This window comes from Drosophila mauritiana, chromosome 2L, assembly GCF_004382145.1.
Source record: "Drosophila mauritiana strain mau12 chromosome 2L, ASM438214v1, whole genome shotgun sequence".
NCBI lineage: Eukaryota > Metazoa > Arthropoda > Insecta > Diptera > Drosophilidae > Drosophila > Drosophila mauritiana.
The window spans coordinates 1,173,534-1,188,756 of record NC_046667.1 but is presented as its reverse complement, the minus strand read 5'-3'; the positions used below and the strand labels follow the sequence as shown (position 1 = coordinate 1,188,756).

The 15,223-nt window shown below is 46.0% G+C and overlaps 3 protein-coding genes across 4 annotated transcripts; 1 reads left to right on the top strand and 2 right to left on the bottom strand.

Moving 5' to 3' along the window:
• Positions 1 to 825: 825 nt before the first annotated feature.
• On the bottom strand, positions 826 to 11,394 carry LOC117150959 (dnaJ protein homolog 1). Of its 2 annotated transcripts, none has more exons than XM_033318141.1 (6): positions 11,059 to 11,394; positions 6,064 to 6,202; positions 5,690 to 5,999; positions 5,401 to 5,629; positions 4,970 to 5,339; positions 826 to 1,413 (listed from the first exon to the last, which is right to left on the bottom strand). In XM_033318141.1, exons 3-6 carry the CDS (start codon positions 5,913 to 5,915, stop codon positions 1,186 to 1,188), a joined length of 1,053 nt encoding a protein of 350 aa, XP_033174032.1. In that variant the 5' UTR covers positions 5,916 to 5,999; positions 6,064 to 6,202; positions 11,059 to 11,394; the 3' UTR covers positions 826 to 1,185. The 2 variants fall into 2 exon arrangements, with proteins under 2 accessions (XP_033174032.1, XP_033174040.1); XM_033318149.1 differs by having other exon boundaries at positions 4,970 to 5,327; positions 11,059 to 11,393.
• Positions 11,395 to 11,794: 400 nt separating this feature from the next.
• On the bottom strand, positions 11,795 to 13,437 carry LOC117150951 (queuine tRNA-ribosyltransferase catalytic subunit). Its single transcript, XM_033318128.1, has 2 exons — positions 13,277 to 13,437; positions 11,795 to 13,207 (listed from the first exon to the last, which is right to left on the bottom strand). Exons 1-2 carry the CDS (start codon positions 13,363 to 13,365, stop codon positions 12,013 to 12,015), a joined length of 1,284 nt encoding a protein of 427 aa, XP_033174019.1. The 5' UTR covers positions 13,366 to 13,437; the 3' UTR covers positions 11,795 to 12,012.
• A 55-nt stretch (positions 13,438 to 13,492) lies between these two features.
• LOC117150943 lies at positions 13,493 to 15,218 on the top strand. Its single transcript, XM_033318116.1, has 2 exons — positions 13,493 to 13,981; positions 14,041 to 15,218. The coding sequence occupies exons 1-2, from the start codon at positions 13,591 to 13,593 to the stop codon at positions 15,015 to 15,017; spliced, it is 1,368 nt and encodes a 455-aa protein (XP_033174007.1). The 5' UTR covers positions 13,493 to 13,590; the 3' UTR covers positions 15,018 to 15,218.
• The last annotated feature ends 5 nt before the right edge of the window (positions 15,219 to 15,223 follow it).

Here is a 15,223-nt window from a genome sequence, read left to right as displayed (position 1 = left end):
TTTTCCACTGATCGACAGGCTTTTCGCTCAGTGTGTGCTCGTCCTTTTCTGGTTTTCCAGCAAATAAGTGGAAAATCGCAACGAATTGTTACAGAGTCAGCGGCAGAGGTCCTTGGTGGAGTGTTCCTGGCACGTGCAGATCGAACACTCGGCGCTGCGTATCCATTGCACATCCTGGCCCATGCTGCTCCTTCCTGCTCCTTCCGCCCTCGTGCGGCTGCTCCTCCTCGCTGGCATGTGTTTGAAATCTGAGCAAGCTTTCGAATCTTTTTTGGCCAAGCTGGGATGTCCCTCCCCAGCGCTATTTTGTATGCAAAGAGTTGTTCAGAATTTAATTTATTTACTCTGCCCTCGAGTTGTTGTTGCTGCTGTTTATTGTCTGCAAATGAAATGCGTTCGTGGTGATGTGGATGTCTAAGTCCCGTCTGTCGCCGGCTTTCTTGCTAAACGAATTACCATTTGGCAGCTTTGAAGTTGCTTCTTCTGCCAACTTTCTAGCATTCTTTTATCCCGTTTCATTTTTTCGGCTTTCCCAAATTTTCCTCCTTTTTTTGGGTTAGTTGTTCGGCTTTGACGCAAACTTTGCAGACCATAAAGTTTTGACTTCATGCAATTTTAATGACTTAACGAGCAGCATTCCGTTTGACATGGGAGTGTTTTCTGGGGGGACGACCGACTGGAAACGGCAGCTAATTAGCCAAACGCTTGGCGATTACCAAGGAGCAAATTTCACTTTCACACTTCCCGTGGAGCGGGAAAAACTTTACAATTGCAGAAACATGACTCCACGAAATGGAGTATCTTTGAAATATAACTACAAGTACATTTCGCTTGTTTTTTCTTCCACGTGTTTGTGTGTCATTTTATTAAATTTAGCTTTAATTTAGACAAATAAATTAAGAATTAATGATATAATAACTATGGTCAACATACATATTATGCAACATGTTCGCGGCGCAGATGAGCACAACCGATTGTTAAGAGGGAGTTCCTGTAAAAAATGCGCAAATGTTTCACTGAACACAAAAACAAGCAAAATGGGAGCAAGATCTCGATGGGTTGTTACGAAATGAATGGATCGGTTTGGTTTTAGTGCGTTTGAATGGATGACTAAGTCCCTGGATGCAGCCAGGGACTGCGGGTGCGTCGGAGTCGTCAGCCAGTGACCAGGCCACTGATCCCTCCTCATAACATGTCCCTGAGCACCTCCTTCTGGGCGGCGGTCAGCTTCTCCGGGAACTGGATGTCGAAGGCCACCAGGAGGTCGCCCTTGCGCGTCGTGTCCTTGGGGAACGGCAGCCCGTATCCCTGGATGCGCTTCACCGTGTTCGGCTTGATGATCTCCTGCATGGTGCTGATGCGCAACTTGTCGCCGGACATGGTAGGAACTTGGAAGACAACGCCGCACAGAGCCTGCAAATGGGATTAAGATACACACCAATTTAACAAAGCACAACTTTCTATAATATTTATTTTGGTTCCTGGCTTATCAATCAATAAGGTCGACAAATACTCCTCCCACTCCTTGCCGCTCTCTCTTCCATCCACCCAAGCTCGAAATGAGCAAACACGACACATGGCTGCCGCCGTCGAGTGGGATCTATCAATCTTTCCCGGGTAATCCTGTTTAGGTGCCCCGGCCACCAGAGCACTTTTTGCAGCTCCTTCGAGCTTTTACCAATCCAATCGAATTGCTTGTTTGGTCTCGTATCGAACACAACGTTTGTAAATCCTTTTCTATGTTGCCTAATTCGTGTTTAAACATCTTGTTGACACGCTGCCATGTCCTTTTCACTTTCACTTTCTCCCACTTTCGGCCGGGCTCTTCCATTGACATACGACTTGTTTAATTGGCCCACTAAAAGATGGACATCAATCAGGTTCTGCTTTTGGCCCAGACATTTATGTGGCTTACTCAATTAATTCCAGTCCGAACTGGGATGAAACTGCTATTGATTGAACCTTTTCCCCGAGGAAATTCGGCGATGAACATGGCTTAATTTAATACTTCGATATTTTCCGCTTTAATTGGGATGCTGATACTTGAGCACAATGGCTTATCTTATCAATTCATCATTGCTTATTAAACAGGAGGAAATCTTCTCACTTTAAGCTACATGATCATATCTCCCAGCTCGTTAGCAAGTCTTAGGATGAAGTCTTCCATAAGGAAACCCCAAGAAGACAGATTATCCATGGTAATCCTTTCGGGTCCGAATCGCTACATTTTGAACTGGATGATACGCCTTTATGTTTCAAACTTTTCGACACAGCCCATAAACAACAACCCGTAAATGGAATGTCTGTCAATCTCCGCCTCAACAGTGATTTATAGATAACTGAAAAAAAACGTTTTTGATCTAAGCCCGCAATCGGAACAATCCCCTTCGATGCCCAACAACGGATGATATAATATTTTGTGCCGTTCCATAACTTGTCACAAGTGATTTGTAACCAAAGAACTTTGCCGGACACGTGTTAAATAGTTGTCAATGGTTGTTGTGCCCGAGCCTCACCCAATAAAATAAAAATGAGTTGTGAATTCAACAAGAAATCGCTATGGACATCAATAAATTGCGACAAAACCAAAGTGCACACCTTGTGAATATTTAAATATAGATGTGCGTACTTTTGTATCGCCGATTGGCGATTTTGAAGCGATGACAGCATAAACTGATGACGACAGACCCAGAAAACAGCAACAACAGCAACAACAACCTGTCCCCGTGATGACGACGACCAGCATCAATATTTTTTAATGGAAATGTTGAAAATGTTGTCGCAGCCAAACAAAAAAAAACTAAAAAGCAGCCTAAATACTTTGCTACCTTTTACGGAAGCTGAACATAAAAAAGCAGAGCGGCGCTATCCAAAAATAAAGGGCGTACAAATGCCCTTCCACCGATAAATCCGTATCTGGATCGTATGTTTAGTATAAGGATATAGAAACCAGTTCTCAACCCGCTGAACTGCAAACTAAACTAAGAAAAAAGCAGCTGATAATGCCAGTTAGTTAATAGTGTGCATTTTCTCTATAAAGTTCGAAAACCAAGTGTTCAAAATCACTATTATTATCATTCTCAGTGTTAATAACGTTTTTTTCAAGCTGAATCAGCCCTTTTTTTTTCTCTGAGTGTACAGAGTCATCACTAGATGATAAATCTGAATGTCAGGCTCAGCTAAACGGAGAACAGCGAACATAAATTCACCCATATATTTTGCAGTTTATGGTCGCTTTTGGCCATTTTTTCCAAACTGTTCTAGACAATCACTCTCGCCGAAAGAAGTGAAGGTTTAGGTGGGACTTTTCCGCTTTTCCGAGAGGGTGGAAAACAAATCAACAGCATTCAATCGCATGTCATAAGGCATTATTATTCCGCCTCTTTTTTTGCCCAGCTGACAACTGTCATCAAAATGCAAACGAAGTTCTCGACTAGCAAATGGTTTTGTATAGAACTTCCAATTTTTTACCCAAAAAAGGATAAAAAGAGGACTCCAAATCATTTGGGCCAACAGTCGAATGACAATGCCAGTGGGCAGACATCGAAAACAACAACGTCTGGCCGTCAACTACACAGCACCAGGAGTCCTGGTTACACTCGCACATCCTCGAAGTCCTTGAATCCTCCGTCCATCGGTTTTAGTTCGCTGCATTTGCGGAACTCTGACGCAGGCACTTGAAAACAAAAGCATTGTTAAATTTGATTTCCATTTCGAAAGTACGTACACACTGGCGAGAATTTAAAATTCAAACCGATACGTGCTAAGTCTATATATCATCGGAATGAAAACAACACAAGACCAAAAACGTGGAGCAAGAAATTAATTCGAAACTCATTGACTTCAATATTATCGTAAACGATGATGTAATTTATGAGTCGCATTAAATTTACTGCCGCACAGAATATGACAGAAAAAATGGAAAACGCTGTTCGCAATTATGTGGATGGTCATATATGGAGCTCCAATTGCCTTTCGGCTGCTTTATTGGGGCGAGCGGAGTCTTGGAGCGCAGATTTATTGGCCTCTATCAACCAGATTGGCGAGTAAATCTAGATATGCGATTATTCAGGTCGAAATATATTTCAATTAAGCCCATTCGCAGTGTCCACTCGGCGCCAAATGACCGTGTCAAATATTGCTATATAGAAGGAGCAACATGACACTTTTAGCTCACAACCAGAGCCAAAATGCAATTCATAAATTCAAAGCAGAGCCAGTGGGAAAACTTTGGCCAACTATGCCAAAAGTGGCTGGCAGCGAGCGAGCAGCCAAAAGTATTTACTAAATTTGTCGCACTAACAAGCAATAAAATGTTAAAAATCTGCGAGGCAGCCAACTCTCAACTATTTAATCTACTTAATGCAATTAACAATTTTAACATGACTGCCAACTCAGCGGCGTGTCATTTCGGCTTGTTCGCCAGTTTTGAGCATTTCAAAATTTCGCATTTTCGATATTTTTCCCGACCTGACCATATTTTTAACCCCCAAGTGAGGAGCTGCTGCCCACAAAAAATGCTGTGCGAAGTTTTGCGCTTCGGCGACCGTGTAAAAATCTAACACCTCTGTGGGAGCCAATCGACGGAGCAGCCCGCTGGCCAAAACCCATTCTCCGTCTCCGTTAATTGAAACTTGACCATGTCGACCAATTTGGCGGCTGCTTTGCCGCTCGCCGCGTATATGGTAAATCTGGCCATAACCATCTCGTCTGCCCGATTTCATTACAATTCGATTTAGGCACTGGCTGCGCCTCTAATTGGGCGCCGAGCTGTGAGAACCCGGCTCTGAGAACTGGGCTCTTAAGATGAAGTGGAAGTGAGGCACCTATATTGGGAGGAACCACGTTGACCACGTTGGTTAAGAGGTGCTCAGAACGTGAAACTATCAGCAAGGGCTACTACTTCTGAGTTCTATAGTCTATAGTATCCCAAGCTATTGGATGCATTGGGATCAGGATCAGGACTCACCTGCTTGAGCGTCAGTCTCGCCGTGTAGCGCAGATCGCTGCCCTCGCGCTTGAACATGGCGTGCGGCTTGTCCCGGATGATGAACACAATGTCGGCGGGGATTTTGCCGGGCGCCTGGTCGCCCTCCTTCTGGAAGGTGACCTTGGTGCCGGACTTCCAGCCGGGCTTGATGGATATCGCCAGGAACTTCTCCTCCTTGCGGGAACTGCCGTCCGCCTGGACGATGCGCCGGGAGATTTTCATTTTCTTAACACAGCCGTGGTAGATCTCCTCCAGCGTCACGTAGAGATCGTGTTCGACGGGCGGGTCTTGCTTCTGCTCCTTCTTGAACGGCGTGTGCACATTGAAGGAGTGTGATCTGAAAGAGGGCCTGCGAGAGATGAGCAAGGAACGAACTCCAGGGAGCACAACCTGCGTGGGAATGTACCAACCTGAAGCCACTGCCCAGACCATGTCGCGACCCAATGCCGCCGAAGGGCGAGGAGAAGAAGTCGGGTTCCGTGTCCAGATCGAAGACCTTCTTGTCGAACAGGTTGTCGCTCATGTCGAAGAACGAGGCGAACGGATTGCTGTTGCCGAAGAACTGGGCGAAGGTGGCCCGCGGATCGCCGTGGAACTGATATGTAAACGAGTTGGTCGACGGACCGCCGTTCCGTGTGCCTGCAAGTCAGCATTTCAGGGTTAGCTATGGGAAAGGTCCTTAAAAGTGTGCTGGCATACCTCCGCTCTTGAGACCATCCTCGCCGTATTTGTCGTACACCTCCCGCTTGCTCTTGTCCGAAAGGACCTCGTAGGCCTCGGCGACCTCCTTGAACTTGTCCTCCGCGTTGGCGGCTTTGTTTTTGTCCGGATGATAGCGCAGGGCCAGTTTCCTGTAGGCCTTTTTGATCTCATCGTCGGTGGCAGTTTTGGGCAGCCCCAGGATTTTGTAGTAGTCCTTACCCATTGCAGGTTACTTCTGTGCGGGGCGAGCGGGTATTCTAGGTATGTGGGTAAAGAGTTGACTCTCAAGTTCACTGTAGTCTAGTATCTGCAATTTGGAGTGGGGATGGCATTAGAAGGGCTCCCATCTCTCAGCGGATCTAGTTACCTACAATAATATCAGTTGTGGGCTTCCATATATAACGAGGACCTGCTTAGCTGCTATGATACTGCTCCAAATATGTCCTTCCCTTTATCCTTATAATGGCACATGCATCTTGTCGTTCTCTCTGCTCTGCTATCGGAGAAGATCTGCAAAAATCCGAAAATTGTATATATCTACTTAGCTGTGTATAGGTAGTTCCATTCGGATCATAAGACGCGTCACTAGATTTCAATGTTGAACTGCCCACGCCTTTCACTAATTTTAGACCGGCCAGCTAGAAGTATTTATTCACTTTCCGGAACATTGGAGCTCTTCTATGCGCACTTCTCACCCAACCCAAATACACACACTTTTTATTGATGGATACTTTAATTTACTCAGCCATTTACTTAGTTTTATTAATATTATCTCTTGTTTTCAGCTGTGAGAATTGCTCGCGAGCCAATTTGCATTGACCCCAACATCTCCGAGAGATCTGAAGATCTGGGGTGTCCAATTGAGTTTAGCATGAGCCATTTGAATGGGAATTGACGATGACATTTATGAATATTTCTGCGACAGCCCGAGATCACTGGGGTTGGAAGAGCTCCTAGAACTATGGCTTGATCAGTTGACAAGTCTATCAGGGGCGTGGAGACAGCTGTAACATAAAACTGTTCCTGCTCCGATCTGAACTGCGGTTTCCTAATAAATCAATCTACTGAAGATCATCGCGAAAAGTTAATCTTCTTGGGAATCTGACAGCATTCTGTGTTCCTAACCACAACAATCGGGCCGCATTTATAGTGATAACTGGTGGGGAATGAGATTTTAAGGAGGAAGGAAATAAAACATCGACAGAATATGAATGCTATCAAGAAACCTATTATTTTAAGCACACTATAAATTGTCTATATATTATACATATATTTATCTCTTTTGTTTTTATGGCCAACAGCTATCATAACATCTCAGCATTCTATGATCCATCCATCCACCTTAATTGCACTGAAGGCCTGTCATCGCTCAAGTTCAAGGTCGCGTCCAGAAAATTCATTAGCATTCAAGATGTCAACACTCGGCCGGCAATCCGTACTCGAAACGCTCTCCAGCCTTGGGCCTAACTGATTTCATCTTGGAATCTCATTGCGAGATACATCGCGTTGACAATTTTGACGCCAAATGTGCGCCTTCAGTTGAGATTTTCATGGGGAGCGGTACGAAGCAGAATATTTGCGATATTGACAGCGGACGATTGATGCGATCAGCGCCATTCCAATCCAATCCATTCCATTCCCGTCCAGAAATTAGTCAGCTGCAGTCATTGTGCATAAAATTGCCGGCGGATCGCGGATCGCGGATCGTGAGATACATTCCGGATCGCTTCCAAATGTGTGCCATATTGAGCGAGCAGGGGACAAGGTCGCAGATATTTTTGATATTTTTTCTGAATTTTCCCCGACTCACTGCCAACATTTTCGTTCATTGAAAGAAAGTATCTCTGTCTTTTTAGCAAATAAATAAAATGGGATATGCAAAGCATGTTGTTACGCAAGGCGATTATGCTATGAGTTTTATGTGTATTTTTTGCACACTCCGATAATTAAATTATATATTTTTTAAAGGCGCAGATTTTCGCACGCGTTTCAATAATGCTCTTTATGGTTCTTTATTGAATTATAGCCATTGTTTCGTGCAAAATTACGGGCTTAAGGTGCAAAATAAATTCATGCCGATTGGAAAAATTACTCCGGCCATAAAAAGCCGCTTTTTATGTCAGTTACAACATGTTTCGGGTGGGCGGAACCGCCCACTTCCGCATGTATTATTCACCAGACACTGGCGGCAGCTCATTTATTGATTGCCGAACAGCATTTGTTTAACAATTTATTGGACGCTGCGTTATTAGTGAATTGCATTTGCAACGTTTCATTGTCATTTTGTTGCATGCCGCACCCCGTTTGTGTTGCATGCCGCAAATCTGCATTTGCATTTCTTTCCACTTCTGCCAGCATTATAAATTGTCGTAGGTTATGAGAGGCCAACTGGGGCTGGGGCCAACTGGAAAGTGTTTGTGTCCCCGGATTGCACTAATTGAATTGAACTTGATTTATTAGTGCCCGGCAACTTTAATTCCCAATCCCATTCGGTGCCTCAACTAATGCCACATGCCAAAATGGAGTGGGGAAATGGAAATTGGCATTAAAAGAATCTGAATTTAATAATGAACGAATTTCAAATTGGAGAAGTGATTTATGTGGGGCCATTCGGATCTCTTATTCATGGCCTGGTGCCTCAGATTTTTCTGATAAAATCACTCACTAATGCCACAGTCAACATTTGTCTCCTCGGATAAACAAACTCGATCGCCACTTTAAACATTCAAACCAGAGCTAATTGATTCATAAATAGAAAAAGGTTTACTTAAGCTTTATATATATATATATATACGAGTTTTATCAGGACAACTTTGGAGTAGATCTTTCGTTACATCTTTTAATTAAGCCAAGTTCATTACCAATTTGTATCTGATAGATGTATATGTTTGTATATTTCAAAAAAGTAGTTGCTAGCTATAATAATTTGTAACTTTCCGTCCCAATATCTTTTGCTACATTCCACAAATCTGAGTATTCAAGGTTGTCATAACTCTTGATCCCATGAATCTCACTCAAGTCCAGCCGTTTACTCTCGCTCTCAAAGATACGAACGCGAATCATGTTTTTTTCCTTTATTTTGTATTTTTCAAAGTCAGCAACAAAAGCCATTCATTGTCAACTGATGGCGATTGGCTGAATGGCAATGTTTTTGGCCAAAACCATTCGAAACCGTGAAGTTTGTTCACCCACACTCAGAACAAAAATGGTGCGACAAGAATCGAACATTTGGCCGTGACCGAAGGCAAATCGTTTAGGCCCAGCAGCAGCATTAGATGTCCAAAAATCCGTCCAAGGTCTAAGGTAACTACCAGTTTTCGGGGGTGGGTGTTTCCAAGTCGCAAATCTGCTGCAAAAATAGGTCCAATGACTAAGCGGGTTTACCTTTGGACGCGGAACAAGTCGCCCACACAATCCGCAGCCAAACATTTTCGATTTTGGAGAAATGCTACTCGTCGTTTGGACAAGTGAATCAGCACTCAGCCATTTCCACGGGATTGGGTGATTCTGTTTTTCCGGCGCGGTTTATCTTGCAGATGAACCTCTGTTTTCGCCGGAATTCGTGCTAATTTCCAAAGAGCATTGATTTCTGGGCGGCAAAACATGCAGGCAAGCATTCCGTTTCCGTTTATTTATGCAAACAACGATTTGCATAGAATAACTATAAGCAAAGATTTTAAAATTCAAATTGCTGCCTCACCAAAAGATTGAAAAACTTGTTTCAGCTGGTTGGAATAAGCGTTCATAGTGCGGAAATTCTTGTTGATTTGTTGGGCACTCTGATTAAAATAAGTAAGTGTGTGCAATGATGTTTAATCAGAGGCATAAGTGGAAGGCTTTTAGTAGAATTGTTTGCAGAGTATTTCGCTTATGAAACATGGATTATTCCATTCAATACACTTTTTTTGGATTTTAGTTAGCTTGCCAAGTGAGTGAATCTTCCTAAGTGAGTGAGTTTAATTTCCGCTCTTATAAACAGGGTTCATTAATTCATATAATTAAGGCGAGCTTTTTTTAGCCGACGACTGAGAGATTGAAATTAATCAATTTCCACAACAAAGCCGCGAAAGTTTATTTCCTTGTGTCTTTCCCCATAATTACTTGCTTAATTGACCAGCTCTCACTCTCGTTTTTTCTTTTCGAAAATTGACGAACTTTGCATGTGTTCTTCTGCGGCTCGAAGACCGTCAAAACAATTCTGCGACCACGCCCCCCACAGTCTTCCGCCCACGCAGCAGCTGTTCGAAGAGTGGCAGCGCGAAGAAATATCTTTTCTCTTCCACTCGCGAATGTGTCATAATTTATAAATACTGGGCAAAAACAAAAAGCAGACAGATTCTGGTGTGATTATGATTAGCGGCAATCATCATAGTTTTCCTTTTATTTTTACACTCTTCGCTGGTAATTTGTTGCCACTTGGTATTGGCCATTTGGCCTGGTACTTGTATTTGGCTGGGACTTTGAGTTTGGAGGCCAGCAGTCTTTTTGCCAAGTGCCTTCAATCATAATCGGCTCCATTGTGTGTTTACTTTTTATTCATGAATTTGTGGCCAGCGAAAAATGAGGCAATAGTTAGTGGACACCAAAAAATGGTCATAGAAGGCAGAAATACTCATTTGAGTAGTTTATTTATGGGATTATTTGGAAGGTTCGTTGGGCTGAACTCTATGTACACTTAGTACTACATTTTGTGTTTTGAAAGTGATTCCCTCCGATTTCTCCCCGATTTGTGGTCCACCCTGGTGGCACCTTTAACTAAACCGAATTTCAAACACAAATCACTTCACACATTGTGAGCACACAGTAGAATTTCGAATGGAAGCCCCATATGAATATTCCAAAGAATCGGCATGAAGATTTCGGAAAATAATCAGGCGAACTGGGCAGCAGCAGCGAAATTGGTGAGAACAAAAAAAACATATACACAAAAATAACTAAAGTGCTAAAAATAAAACTTATTTAAAGAAATGAAACCATGAAATTCAAAAACACACAGGCCAAAGCCAAAAACGATGGCAATACAAAAATATAAATAATATCGCTTTTGGACTTGGCAGGTATACTTGGCGTATACTTTATATAAGGGTTTTTGGGTTCTTTCCGCTCCGCGCGGCTGCTCCAATCGGAATCCTGGCCAGAAACAAAGGCGACAGCGCCATAAAAAGCACGATTGTTTGTCGACTTCGAAATGTTTTTCATTTTATTTTATTCGCTTTTACCACATTTGGCAAACGAAGCGAGGCAAAATCACACACACACACACACACACACACTAGTCACTCCAGCACTCACACAAACGCACACACACGCACAGCAAGTCCGTGATTAATTGTCAGTGGAAAAGCAATAAATTCGGGGCTCCTTACAATCGATTGGCGGCTGATCGGGCGTATGCTTGATATGGACTCGCAATCCTTTCGACGGCTTTCAGAATGTATTATTAGCGCGGGCTTCTCGCTGCCAATTTGCCGCCAGGTGCGTGCAGCACTACCGTTAGTCAGTGGTTCGAATCCGCGACAGAAACAGCGATAAAGTGGACGCGACAACGCTTGGGGACTCACTGAACGATCCACCGAACCAGCAGCAGCACCACCACCACCGCCATCAGCACCAGCACCACTCCACTGCCCCGATCTCGCGCTACCGCTCTCTGAGATCGCGAGTCGCGGGGATCTCTTGTCCCCCAGAGAGTTAGGTCCAAAACTGATGCGCCCCAAGCACTGAAGAGAGCTCCGAGCCAAGTGGAGAGGTTTCCCAACGATCCCCATTTGCCACACACCTACTCTAAGAACGGGCGAAAAGAGGCCGTGGAAAAGGCGAAAATCAGTAGAATATCACAAATTGGACGGTCGTTCCACGCGAGATCCACGATCGCCACCGATTTGCACTATGCGTCATACTATGGCTACATGGAGCTTTTTCCCATAGGTAACAACGAGTCGGGAGCTTTACGCAAGAGCGGAACAAACGTGGGCAGAGCAGAGCAGAAAACCAGTATTCTGCTACCCTGCAATGGGGTATGATAGACTAACCTACTAACCTTAACCTTAAGCAAAATTAAATATAAAAAAAAGCAGAATTAATTGTATCCACTTGTATCCATTAATGAATGTCATGATGTCATTTATTTTTCCTTTTTTTTCTATGTCTATTAAGTATTTATTCTTATGAAAATAACTTACATGACATTTGACATGTAAAATACATTAACTGTCCTCGCGGTATTTAAATGTGTCAATTAGGAACATTAGGTTCCTAAGTAGAAATGCCTCTTTAGTCGGAACTTTGGGTTATCAAAATACAAGGGTTGCTATGTGATGCTAGCTGGAGGCCACCTGCTCGTCTGCCGCGTCCTCTGTTTCCCGTCTCTTTTCGGTCTCTTGCTTCTGGTCCTGGTCATCGCTCCTCTCCGGATCCGCAGGCAGCTGGATGTTTACGGCAGACAGCGCTTCTCGTATCCAAGCCGGAACGGGTTCCGCCTTGAAGTGTCTTGCCATGAAGTCCGCGACGAACTTGGGAAACTCATCTCGCTGGATGGCCTCCCGCATGCTCCTCATCAGGCGGAGCTGGTATGCCACATTGTGGATGCTCAACAGGGAGCTGGAGACACTCTCGTTGGTGGCGATGTGGTGCAGGTACGAGCGGGTATAGCGCTTACAGGTGCTGCAGTCGCAGTCCTTGTCGATGGGCTCCATGTCCAGTTTGTACTTGGGCTGCTTGAGGTTCAATTGCCCACTGTCCACCAGGGCGCAGCCAAATCGAGCTGTCCGGGTGGGAAAGACACAGTCGAACATGTCGATGCCCAGGGCCACGCAGACCACCAGATCCGCCGCAAAACCCACGCCCATCAGGTAGCGCGGCTTGTCCTTGGGCAGATAGCCAGTGCACACGTCCACCATCCGCCAGAAGTCGTGCTTGCTCTCGCCACCACTTAGCCCGCCCACGGCGAAGCCTCGAACCTGGCGCTCCATGAGAGCGGAAACGCATCGCTGACGCAGCGGCACATCTAATCCTCCCTGGACGATGGGGAACAGTGACTGGTCATCGTCGCGGGCATGGGCCTCTATGCAGCGATCCACCCAGCGGATAGTCCGCTCCATGGCCTCCTCCACCCGCGGGCCAGTTGTGGTGGTCTTGACCACATCATCCAGCTGCATCATAATATCCGCACCAATGGCGTTCTGGATTTGGATGGAGTGTTCCGGTGTCAGCATGCACCGGCTGTTGTCGAAGGGCGACCGGAAGTTCACACCGTGCTCATCGATCTCGGCCAGCTGCAGCAGGGAAACCATCTGGAAGCCACCGGAATCAGTCAGAATGGCCCTGGGCCAGCCCATAAACTTGTGCAGACCACCGGCTTTCTTCAGTGTCTCGATTCCGGGCCTCAGGCCCAGGTGATAGGTGTTCCCCAGCAGGATCTGGCAGTTCAGCTCGATAAGCTGGTCCGGCACGATGCCCTTCAAGGTTCCCTGAGTGCCCACGGGCATAAAGACCGGTGTGTTTACCTCGCTGTGCCTGTTTAGGATAGTTGGTAGTGCGGATTAGTCACAGTTTTCAGCGGTCTATCTTATTGCAGACGCTCACCTTAGGGTCATGAGTCCCGCCCGGGCTTTGGAGACGGAGCACTCGGCCACGACCTTGTAGGTCAGCGGAGGAATCTGGCTGGGACCCATGGAATAATGTAATGTCTTATGTTTACGCGCAATACGCCGGTGCACGTTTCAATCGCGATTCTGTGTGACCACTTCGCTGAAACCGGGAATATACCAAATTCCTGCGCGTGGCTATCGATACCACTTTGATTGGTTGCCCGCCCGGACAAATATATACGTACTTGCGTCTATTGTCAGTTAAGATTACCCATTAAGATCGCAATTGATTCCTGCGTGGTGGTCACGATGTCGACGCAACAGCAGCAGTTAGACTATATAGAGCGCCACCTGGTGTACGACATCTTCAAGGACTTCGGTCCGAGTGCTTCGCTGGAATCGCACAGCGTTGAGTGCTCCAATGGACTGGACGGCTTCATGTCTGCCTTGTACACCGTTACGCTGGACGTGGTCATCGCCGAGCGCAAGCGGACGGAGGTCGTCCTGGTCAAATTCATGAAGGGAACGGAGGAGTTCCGGGAGAGCAGCAACTCGTACATCCAGTTTTCAAACGAGATCTTCGCCTACGCCGAGATCCTGCCCGCCTACGAGAGTGTCCTTCGGACGAGTCATCTGGAAAGCGAAGTGGTGAAGAACTGGGTTCCCCGATGCTACTTCGCCAGGTTTGGCCAGGTTGAAGGTGCGTTTCTTCTCCCACGACTTCATCCATGACAGCCTCCACTGTTTACTTTTCTGCAGGCTTGGGGAATGGTAGGGAATCAGTGCTGGCCCTGAAGCATCTCAAGGGCGATGGCTACCAGTTGGGACCAAGGCTCACCCTCCGTCGTGATCAGCTGGAGGCCATGGTGGGACTAGTGGGTCCGTTCCATGCCCTGGGCTACGCCACGAAAATCCTCCAGCCGAACGTTCACGCTCGTTTGCGCGCCGGAGTGGTGGACATGCCCTTCGTCTCCAGCTCAGGAAAGGGCAGCTTTGATGTCCTCTATCGCGTGGCTTTCGATCGGTTCTACGAGTTCTACGACCGGCAGAAGGAGCAGCTCCTCCAGGGGGCAGATCCCGGATTCGGGGCCGCCATCGAGCGACTGCGGGAGAAGTACTTCAAGCAGCCAACTCTCCTGCTGGAGAAAATCCGCACCAGCTCCTTTGCCGAAGATCAACCGGACAGTCACTTTTCCACCTTCCTGCACGGCGACTACAACAGGAACAACGTGCTGTTCCACTACGGAGCCGAAGATAAGGTGGACGCTATCAAAGCCATAGATTTCCAGGAGCTGCGCTTCAGTACCACGGCCATTGACCTGAGCTTCTTCATGTACATGAACACGCCATCCGAAGGAAGGAAGGAGATCTACGCCGACTTGTTGCGCAGGTACCATCGAAGCATGATCGAAATGCTGGAACTGGTTCTGCGCCGAAACCGGAACGAGTTGACCGACGATCGGGTGGACCAGTTGCTGCAGGAATACAGCTTCGAACGCTTCAACGCCCACTTCAAACGATATGCCTTCTACGGACCAATGGTATGCATGCATTTCCTTCCCTGGCTGCTTGGCACCGAGAAGGATTGCGCCGAGTTGTCCCGCCTCTTTGAGACGGATATGCACGGCCCCGCCTTCCACCAGTTGTCCTTGGACATCGCAGGCGATGAGGCGAACCAGGAGATCTTCAAGACCGTGCGCCACGCCTATGAGCATGGCTACATGGACGAGATTTAGATTCCCTCGCAAAATTCCATACTTAAAGCATTCAAAACTTAAGTCAAACCTAATTTGAGACTGTATTTACGAACTATTTACAATTTGAACTTCGCAACTAATGCTAAATGGGCGCGACAAGGTGGGGGAAGTGTAATCGAGGTAAACAATGCTTAAATGGCCCTATACTCAAGCGGAATAAAATCATACACAAATCAAGAAGAGTC